Consider the following 11012-nt stretch of genomic DNA (forward strand, 5'->3'; position numbering starts at 1 on the left):
AACATTTAGCTCTCTGGCCTAGCCAGGAGACACTCCAAGCATCCAGCCTGTCTTATGTGATAGGATACGAAAAGCTATATTTGTTCATAAGCTGTGAATTGATAGCAGTAATATGCTGAGTGCACAGCGCAAAGTTTTATTGCTAGATATTTATCAGTAGAAGCACAGAGCGTGTTTATGAACTGGAAAATGACTCAAATTCAGTCCACCCTGGGGATTTAACTCCCCCTTGCAGCTACCAGCATATGGGAACACTGCCAGGCTGTCTCTATATGAAGACAGCAGACCCCAGTCTGCAATTAGCACTGTGCAACTTACCCTGTTTGAACTCTTCCCAAGGATGACAAGACTTGCATAGCGATGCTATTTTCTTAACAGATCATCCCCTTGGATTCGCAGCAGTACCTACATGCCCCTATGGCTTCTGCTAATATGGCAAAGGTAACACAGTCATGGAAAAGATCATTAGATTCTCTTCTGGTTTGTGCACACGTGCACAATTATTAGCGAAGTTGCCATGCTGGCATCGTCACTGCTGGTGGGAGCTAGGAGAAGGCTCTCCTGCACTTGGAGCAGCAGGTGGACATTGCAGGGCTGGCAGTGAGGCACACTGAGTGGTATCAAACACCACACTGCTAATGGAGGTGGCCAGTTCTCCACCTAAGGATTTGCAGTTGCAGCTCATCTTCCAAGGAAGCTTGTGGTGCAATAAATAAAATAGAAGGATCAGTTGTACACAGCATTTAGCTTCAATGGGATTTAAACCTGCAAGGTACTGCACAGCTCCCAGGCGGTCAAGCCCTTCTGGAAGTGTACTGAAGATGCTCAGGATACGTGAGAAGCCACGCGCTGTCATGCAGCATCCAGCCGCTCGGGTTTTGGTTTGGCTGGTCACATGGAGCCATCAGCACATGGCAGGGAAACGCCGCAGCACTGTGCTCAGTCATTACGGGAGCCTAAAACTTGACAGGAATGGATGTTTTTCATAGCAGTAGAAGTTGTAAAATCTTTGTCTCTTCCATCCTTTGTGAAAAGGTGGGTCCAACTCTGCTCTGCCTCCTGTTAGTCAACCCCTGCCACTGACAACCAGTCAAGCAGAGGTTGCTCTGGGCTTATACCAGCCAACAGAAGAATCTGGCTTCTCTAAAAAGTATGCATCTCCAGAGATTATTTATCAAAAATAAGCTACGTTGTGTTACCATTAACTCCCACTGCCTGGTTCTGGTGCTCAGAGAGGAAAAAAAAAACCAGCCTAAACAATCCAGTCTGCAGCTTAAATAAGAGGATGTGACAAATTAGCTGAGTAAAACCAAGCCATAAGAACAATAACAATTAATAGCAAAGTATTCACCTCCACTCCAGCACATATATATGTGTGCATATATATATATGCACCTTCAAAACAGATTAGCACAGTACTCACTCTGAGTGACATAAAGGCCCTCTGTTGACTTGTCCTCATGCCCATCAAAGTCTCTGCTGGCTAGCTGCCTATTGGCTGTCTCCAGTCGTTCTGCAAAAAACAGGAAATACCTTAAGTATAAATATATGTATATAAAATTGTGGGCCAACCAAGAAAATAAGATGCATGCCAGCAGAGCAGTATAAATAGACTCTCTGAAGGAGGACATTAAAATGGAGGCTGACACATACATAAAAGATGAGGCCTTTGACCTATTCCATGAAGCTGTGTCATTCAGATTTACAGAAACTGGGCGAGAAGCCTCTGCCATTCGCGGCTGATGTGCCCAGGCAGTTCATCTCTCACACTGTCCAAAATGCACAAGGCACTTGCAATCTGAATTACCCAGCTTTGCAAGGGTATAGGTGCCTTCCTGCAGTGGAATGCTGCCCCTCGTGCAGCAAGACACCCTGGGAGAAGGCAGCCCACAGCCCAGTGACACCAATCCTTGGGGATGCCCTGGGAAAGGAGCAGTTTTCTGTAGCCAGGGACAGCTTCCCCAGGAAGGTCCTGCCTTCAGGTGCCTCCCTCCTCCAAGAAGACCACGCAACCTTCCTTGCACCATTGCAAAAAGCATGAGCCAGCTTGCAGAAGGCATCTCACTGCACAAGGAGGTACCAAAGTGCCCCCATCAGGAACCTGGACAGGTAATAGCTACCCAACATATCCTCCATTTGCTTTCTCAAAAGGATATACCCTCAATTTTATGTTTTTAATACAAAAAAGACATACCCTTTGATACTTGCTACTGGTTTGTGAAGGCACTGAATTTTGAGATTTATGGGTTGTACAGTATTGCTCTGTATTGCAACTTGCTCTTCAGCTCATTAGAGCTGGACAAGACTTCGGGACTGGTGGCCTTGCTGTCAAACCAATATTTGCAAGTGCTAAATGCAAAGGCACCATCTGAAGCTGACTAATATTTTGCCAGAAGGTTTCCTTGCCACCAGGGGGGTGACAGCAGTTTTGTCTTATGCCAATGAGCAGGATCTGATTTCTCAAGATGTTTATCTAAAACATGTGTGAAGCTACTCCTCTAAAGCCTGCTGCTCTGGAGCTTGTGAGAAGTGAAACACCATGTCAATCAGGGAAAAAAACCCACACACAAGCAAGTGTAACATACCACGGAGATCCCTGTTGAAGTCATGAAGTCTCCTAATTTCTCCTTCAAGTTTGTTTCTCATCGCTTTGTCCAGAGACTCCCTCTTAGTGGTGGTCTTGACCAAGCCCTCATAAGCTTCTGAAATCCTCTGAATCTCTATTTCAAACTGAAAGGAGAGAGAGCTCCCGTTAAAGCCCAGCAGGAATGCGTCCCATCCCAGCATTTGCCCAGCGCGTTTTGATGGGGCGTGGGGGTCAGGGCGATGCTCGCGCCACCAGCTCTGCAATGACCAATCTCCCCAGCAGAGGATGGTGTGAAGCCCCCGGCGGTGCTGGAGGTTCCTGCAGTGGAGACTCCTGCAAACGCCCTGCGGGGCAGCTCACCATGCCACAACACCCCATGCCACCCCGCTGTCAGCTCCCAGAAAAGCTTGGGGTGAGCTGGACTTGATGTAACTGCTTGGTTGCCTTCTCTCTACTACCGAGGTGGCTGCTTTAACTCCATCCAAGAGGAGAAACACAGGAAACGGTGTATTTGTGTAGGCTGTATTCTTTCCTAGAAAGGGTTGTAGAAGGCAAGATTTATTATTCTGCGAGATCCCTGATCCAAAACTTAGCTCTGAGTTCTGCATGCCACCAGAAGCATTTTAGGTTCGTCTCTGACCTCATGTCAGTTTTAAACTATTGCGGTCCACTGCTTTCTATCCTTGACTGAAGACTGCTCTATACAAGAAGAAACTCTCTATAACAGACCAAACCAATTGTTTTGGGTTTTCAATCTTCTTAACTTCATCTCCTTGAAATCTGGCAAACTGCAGGCAGGGCATACAGAGGAAGCCCTTTGCAGTGAACTTGCATCTTAAGACCTGAGCCCAAAAGACTGACAGGAGGATAGTCCCGGGCAGAGTTTTGCTGTTCAGGTCAATCCCATCCAACTCTTTTAATAAGCTAATGTCATGTTAAGCATTACAGCTTTGCTAAAACCATTGCTGCAGGAATGATCAACACCGATGTGGGAATCTGCTCCTGCATGCCTGGCCCTTGTGTTTGTGGAGAAAAACTTGATAATGTGCACAGGCTGGAAAACCATGAGATATAGATAGCCTCCCACATACCTTTCTAAATCTGGTGCTTTTTTAGCCTCTTGAACCGTGGGTGGGACGGATTTGTGATTTGTGAAGCCAAGGTGCGAGCTACCTCCACTTGCTGTGGAGGTAGGTCCCTCTCCAGGGCTCGTTAAGCTTTAGGTGTAATTTGGCAGCTGCAGTACTTGCAGAATAAAAGCTCCAGGGACACTGGAACTGTCACCCCGCTGTCTGCATAGGAACCTGCAGCCAGGCTCCAGCAGCCTGGACCTGCGCTTCCCATGATGCCAGGGCCGCTCTGTTCGAATACGGCGCATGGGCACGTGGCACCTCCGAACCACGCACGGAGGAAAGCCTGGCAGAGCTGTGATGCGGAAACCTGGTTACCCTCCCTGATTTCTGCTTTCAGCTCCCTCAGGCACAAGAGCTGAAACAAGTGGCGATATGCAAAGCCCACGGTGTGGCCCCTGTGACACCAGCAGCTTTGGATTAGTACCTTGCTGGGTATCACATCACCTATCTCACAGCAGTGGCGATCTAACAGCTCGCCAATATTTCACACACATATAAGCCGCTCCACTACATGCATGACATTAAAAGGTACCATACGTAGATCAGTTCTCAGCTGACAATTCTCCACAGCTCCAAGAAAAGGATGACTTGTTGAACCGGCCATATCCAACGCTACGACACTCCTTCTTGGGTGAACTACAAACTTAGTCAGATTATTCTGACTTTCCGTTTTGTTTTTTTAAAGCAGGAGCTCCAGGAAGCCCTGTTACATTTTCCCTAACCACATCTAGAAAAGCAGGTCCTTCTTCCCCACCCTGCTGATGCATGGCCAGACACCAAGCATGTTCCCACCACGAGGACAGCACACTCGGAGGAAAGCTGCATAAATCCCAACCTGTTTGAAATTCAGACTGAACCTTACTGTGGCTCAAAAAAAGTCAATGAGTTTTATTTTTCCTCATACGCATGGCAACACAAGCTTGTACAAAGCCTCACCAAAAAGTCTGAACTTTTTTGAGAAGATCACCTCGAGGGCTGTGTGCAGTGCTGGGCCCCACAATTTAAGAAGGATGTGAAGGTCCTTGAATGCGTCCAGAGGAGGACAACAAAGCTGATGAAAGGGCTGGAAGGCATGTCCTGTGAGGAGCGGCTGAGGACACTGGGTTTGTCTAGTTTGGAGAAAAGGAGGCTGAGGGGCGACCTCATTGCCCTCTACAGCTTCCTGAGGAGGGGAAGTGGAGAGGGAGGTGCTGATCTCTTCTCCCTGGTACCCAGCGATAGGATGCATGGGAAGGGTTCAAAGCTGTGCCAGGGGAGGTTTAGACTGGACAGTAGGAAGCATTTCTTTACCGAGAGGGTGGTCAAACACTGTAACAGGCTTCCTAGAGAGGTGGTCGATGCCCCAAGCCTGTCAGTGTTTAAGAGGCATTTGGACAATGCCCTTAATAACATGCTTTAACTTTTGGTCAGCCCTGAATTGGTCAGGCAGTTGGACTAGATAATCATTGTAGGTCCCTTCCAACTGAAAGAGTCTATTCTGTTCTATGACTATGACCTACAATCAAAACTCTGTTTCCATGTGAATTTTCCAGAATCAAAATGACATGTCAATGAGTTACTCCAATAACAGCAGAGTTTCAGCTACTTGATTCTGTCACAGCTTTTTCTTTAGATCAGTGTGACCTCCACTAGCAAAAGTTTTCTCTTCCTATAAGTAGTTAGAGGCTATATTCAAGCTACTTTGCATTGCTCTCCTTGAGTATTTAAGCAGATTGAGCTTCTCTCTCCTTGAAAGGAAGGTTTGGCTTAGCAAAAATAATTTTTAAAGCACTTTCCTGAATCCTTAACTACGTGATCCCAACCAGACGCTGTGCTCAGTTGAGTGCCCCGACACCCACCCATCTCCCCTCTCCTGGATGAGCCACTATCTGCAGAAGAGGATGCCTGCTCCAGAGAGCTCCTACCACAGTGAAGCAGATTTGCCAACACGGCAGGGGGTTTCCACAGCCCAACAGTCCTGCCCAACACTGCTGGTTACCACAAGGGCTCTGCTCTGCCCCTTATCTGCCGTTATTTCCCAAAACACATCACCATGCAAGTCTCCTGCAGCCCTGGAGGCAAAGATCTGCTGCAGGAAAAGAAAGAACCTCCATCAGCACTGAACAAAATTAAAGGAGAGCAGAAGAACAGCCATAAATTGTGTCGGCGTTTCTCAGCAGCTCTGGGATTTCCTTCCCTTTCTTCTTTGGAGGGGAAAAAACAGTTCAGCCTCTTCTCTGCCTGGTAGCTCCTTGAGCCGACCCACTCAAACAACCCACACACACGGCATGGGGAAGAGCCAGCCCAGCCTGGCAATTAAACTTCAGCAAGATAACACCCCCCATCAAAAAAACAACAGCAAAAAAAAAGAGAAAAAATAATGCTTTGCTTTTGCAAAAAAAGCTCAAAATTAAATGTACACAACCCCTACTCCCCCCAACTCCTTTTAGGTAAGAAAACCAGACAACTCATCAAACAGCACAGGGATAGATCACCACCTTGTACCCCTGTGTACCTTCAGACATGACTGAGAATTTGACAACCCTCAGGGCTGATCTGTTCGTACGAATGCCCAAGGAGCCCTCCCCGTCAAGCTGATTTTCTCTAATTTCTTCCCCTATTCTGTAATGAATAAAAGTGACGGGACGGTGGCCCTACCTAGAATAAAATTGTTACGCACAGACAAACAAGAAGTACTCCTTGTGAGCTTTCCACTTCCAATAAGAGGGAAGAGTTTTCACACCCAAAGTATGTAATTTAACTCACTGTCACGTTTTCAGAAGTGATGTTCAGCTGAAACTGTGGGAACAGAGGGAGACCTGCCCTGTCCTTGTGTTCAAACACAGAAAAAACAGCATGGGAGGGATACTGTGTATTAAGGCTTTGGTTCAGGACATGTTCCTGAAGAAAGAATGCACCTGAGCCATGTGTTTCACTTTAATACTCCGCTTACATTCCCCCAAAGTCAATGGGACTCAAGTCCATGCTTTTGACTGAAGTGAGACTTCAGCCCGTGCTTGAATACCTTTCTGTTGGTGTCTGATGCAATCGACTCGCCGGGCATCCAAGATAAAGAGAGCACCGTTTCCAAGAGTGTAAAAGGAAATTGGAGTATTTTTAGGGCATTGCACTCAAATACCTTTTACTGAACAACGCAGCTTTTGTAAAATTAATAGCTGGAATATTTCTTTTGCCCACGAAGGCCACAGGGAAGTCAGCGTTAAAATCTTTGCAGACGTCTTCACACATAGTTAATGTTGCTGCAAAAATTTCTCAACTAAGTTTAGGAAATTTTGTGAATAAACTCAACTCATCTGGTTGCAGAGGAGGAGGCTGAAAAGACGACAGCAGCTACAAAACAACAGGTCTTTTTTCTAACCTGTTTGAACAGATTGTCACAGATTTTTCCCAAAGCTGAGGCTGCAACATGGTCTCTCAGAGCTGCCTCTTCTCCTGTGACGGGTGCCTCCAAGAACACCCTGATCCCACACAGCATAGAAAAAACTGAGCTCCTATTTAGACTCCCAAATTCAGAAAGAAAAGACCTGCAGCCTAAGTCCATTTGTGCATAAGCGATGGGAACACATAAAAGAAATAGCAGCGTAGAATCCTAAATAACTCATTTGGTCTGGGCCTTTGGGACCCAAAGCCAGCAGATCTGGGGAGCATCTCCGCATTGCCTTTAGTGAGCTCTCATTTTTAAGCAACTTCTACTTTGTTTGATTTGACTCTTCATCTTGTCACCCCAGGCAGTACGCAAGACATCGCCCTTCTCCACTGAAAATGCCAGCTTGCATACAGAAAAGAGGGTGCAGGATCTCTTTGCAAAAGGATTTTTGAGCAAAACCTTTACCAAATGGTTCTTTCAGATAAGGGGGCAGTGCTTTTTGAACCAACACGTTCAAAGGTGGGTGTCTCAACATCAGCTCTTAGAAACCCATCAAGCAGTCACTGAAAGCCTCTGAGACAACCAAGTTAACACATTTCCAAATAACGGGCAATCCCACCGACAGCTGTTACACTTCCAAAGAGCGTGAAGTGCCACGTGAGCATAATGTGGTGGACAAGACCGCTCAGGACAGATGTGGCTTCAAATGCTTCTCGCCCGCAGCTCTACCACCTGTGCAGATGGTGCAGGACCCAGCTGCACCAGGAGCAGACTCTGCCCATGGGAGACTTCCAGGGAAAGCTCCAGTGAGGCCAGCATGGAAGGATGGAAGGGCTAAGTCCCCAACTGAGAGACATGTGATGGGCTGCCCCATTTTGCCCTAAAGGTAGGGGAGCCCACAGGCCATGGGGCACAGGATCACACTTCTGGGAGACCACCATGGAGAGGTAATGGTTAGAGATGGCCACTGATCTGTCCCTGTTGCAGTGACATGACTATGAAGAACAGCTTGGGGGACCCAAATGCAGAAGCACCAAGACAGTCGCCCTGCCCAGGCCCCATCCACCCCTCCACATACCTTCTGCAGCTTGTCCGCCTTCTCATAGTACCCCTCCAGCTCCTGCCGCAGCACGTGGTTCTCCTCAGAGAGCATCTCCACCATCTGCTGCGCCCGCTCCACGATGGCAAAGGCGTCGGGCGTCAGCTGCTGGCCCGGTGGTGTCGGTGTCGGCGGCTGGGCAGTGGCAGGGGCCGGCAGCGGGGGCAAGGCGGCCGGGAGCAGAGGGCCGCTGGCGGCGGTGGCCTGCGAGGACATGGGGCTGTGCTGCTGGGCCGGCGGTGGTGGGAAGGGCGGCTGGCATTGTCGGCTGTGGGGAAGCACACGCGGGGGGAGGCGTTAGAGCTGCGTGCCCTCAAAATGCACACAGGAGCTTTCACCTAATGACTGCACGGTTTATTAATAGGGTTATAACTGTATGGTCGTGATTCCGGTCCTTAGTCACTCCTAAATACCAACAATCGCAGCAGGGACCGGGTAAATTGTCTCCTTGCCTGCTCTTGACAGTGATGTATACATCTGGCACGAACGGATAAAGGAAGCATTGACTCGAAAACAGCATTTTTGCCTAGGTGCGCAGCTAATATTTCAGCAGCCAGGCAGCCTCCCCCTGCCCCCCTTGCCACAAACGCCACTGCTGAGAAGCATAAGCCAGCGGGCTCGAAGGAAACACAAGGGATGCATTACTCACCCTTCGAACACCGCTCCCTGCCTGGAGCGAGACCAGCTGATCGGCCGAATTGGGAGGCGAAAGGAAGTGATGTGAGTGAAGCAGCGTCCCCGAGTGGATTTAGCAAGCGGCAAAGGGAAGGGCTGCTGTGGAGCTGCTGAACGCACAGCCCCGGTCAATCATGGTGAGCCACGAAACCCATCTTCCAGTGCGAGACCTCATTGTGTCACTCCCCGACTAACGGCATCCATCACCCACCAAGCTCATGTCGGGGAAGGATAAGAAGCGAGCTGGCGGTGGACCTGCTTGTGGGCTAGGCTTTCTGACAGCGGGCAGCTCTTTAATCCACCCAAGACACAATTTGCAATGGCTGGAGGATAACCCGGGAGGACGTCTTCACAGTGACGGTAACCCTGCGGCTGGTGGCCAGGCGGGACTGGAGTCCCTCACTTCTGTCCTGCATTTCAGCCCTGCGAGCTCAGGAAGGGAGACTGCCCCTGTTTCAAAAGGGGGAAATTCAGGCAGGGAGCAGCTCAAAGCTTGTCTGCACTGGACCCACCTCCATCCCTCCACCCACTGCACAGGCAGCCTCGGAGTCTCGGCCAGGGTGAGCGGCCCCACGCAGAGCCTCGCTGTGCACTGGCTGAACCGCTCCTCAGCCCAGATGCCAAAGCTGTGAAATTTCTACACCGTGCTTGTCTAAGAGACTCAACCCAGACCACGCGGGACATCTGTGTCAGAGCCCAGTTTGGCTGGAAAATAAGCTGGCTGCTGGACCCCACCTGAAGTCTGCAATCAAGCACCTTCTGAAAGTTGTATTTTAGCTTAACCACAAGCTATTAGGCTTGCTGTAGCTATCATTGCCTTTATTTCTGTACCCTGCACAAGGCAGGAGACCTAATGAACAGATGCATTTACCCCATTTGGCCTCAAAGATCCATGAATACTATTTTTTAGACAGTGGATTTTGTGCTATATAAATACATAATAAATATGATTACCATTGTCTTCAGCACCTACATGGCTTCTCAAAGCGGGGTTTTCAAAAGCTCTCAGCGTTGGCCTAATTCTACTGACAATAACCCGTCACTGCCTTCAGCTGCAGCAGAACAAGATGAAAAGCGAAGGCAATTTTAAAGCCCTGCCCTAAAAGCAAACAGCGCTGCTCTAACAAGCTTGTCCCCACCAAGCCATATGACAGCGAAGAAAGCCAGCAATTCAGCCATATCTTCTGTCCAAACTAGAGGGAAAGCAAACAGGGCTCTGCAGCCCCCCAGACACAGCGCACACACAGCCCCGCACTCCCATCTCGGCTCTCGTGCTTTGCCTGATGCATCCACAGTGGCACAGAAAGGTACTGAAATGGTGCGAAGACCAGCGATGAGCCCATTCTCAAACACAAGCACACTGCTAACCTGCCCAGCAGCACAGACCCTGGTCCAGGCTCAGTATCCTTGGGAGGAAGAGCCCAGCCAAGCTTTGTGCAGCCGGCATTGGGAAAGCCTGTGCTGAGCTCACCCTCGCCTTAAAACGGCTTTTACCTGCACAGCATAGACTAACCTAACAACGCTAAGGCTGTTGTCTCCCCTCATAAATTAAACATCCATGGAGGCAGCTCAGAAGCACAGCAGAGGGGCCATTCCCCATGGGCAGCTCCCAGGGCCAGAAGGGTTTGCTCTCAGCCCCAGGCATGTTACTTCTCCAGCAGAGGTGCAACCTGATGACTAAGGAGCTAAACATCTACTGAAAGTGGATAAAACTTTCCAAAGGACAGGAAGGCAGGGTGGTGCTGTATGACACTTTACATATGGCCAACAAAGCATACATAGAATCATAGACTGGTTTGGGTTGGAAGGGCCCTTTAAAGATCATCTAGGCCAACCCCCCCGCAAAGAGCAGGGACATCTTTCACTAGATCACGTTGCTCAAAGCCCCGTCCAGCCTGACCTCGACCACTTCCAATGATGAGGCATCCACAACTTCTCTGGACAATCTGTTCCAGTGTCTCACTGGACATAACCTTCATCGTAATAACCCTCATCATAAAAAGAATTTATTCCATATATCCAATCTAAATCTACCATTCTTTAGTTTAAAACTGTTGCCCCTTGTCCTATCACCACAGACCCTGGTAAAAAGTCTCTCCTTCTTTCTTATAAGCCCCCTTGAAGTACTGAAAGGCTGCAATAAGGTCTCCC

At 48.8% G+C, this 11012-nt stretch overlaps 1 protein-coding gene across 3 annotated transcripts in view; it reads right to left on the reverse strand.

Moving 5' to 3' along the window:
• The window catches only part of AMOTL1 (angiomotin like 1), a 49632-nt gene that overhangs the window by 25402 nt on the left and 13218 nt on the right, over nt 1-11012 (reverse strand). For all 3 annotated transcript variants that reach the window (XM_009282129.1, XM_009282115.1, XM_009282122.1), the window contains exons 3-5: nt 8166-8454; nt 2586-2730; nt 1424-1513 (exon numbers count right to left, since the gene is read on the reverse strand). In XM_009282129.1, coding sequence (XP_009280404.1) covers nt 1424-1513; nt 2586-2730; nt 8166-8454 — 524 coding nt within the window. The remainder of the gene's footprint in view (nt 1-1423; nt 1514-2585; nt 2731-8165; nt 8455-11012) is intronic.

This window comes from Aptenodytes forsteri, unplaced genomic scaffold (genome assembly GCF_000699145.1).
Source record: "Aptenodytes forsteri isolate BGI_AS27 unplaced genomic scaffold, ASM69914v1 Scaffold75, whole genome shotgun sequence".
In the NCBI taxonomy this organism is placed as follows: domain Eukaryota; kingdom Metazoa; phylum Chordata; class Aves; order Sphenisciformes; family Spheniscidae; genus Aptenodytes; species Aptenodytes forsteri.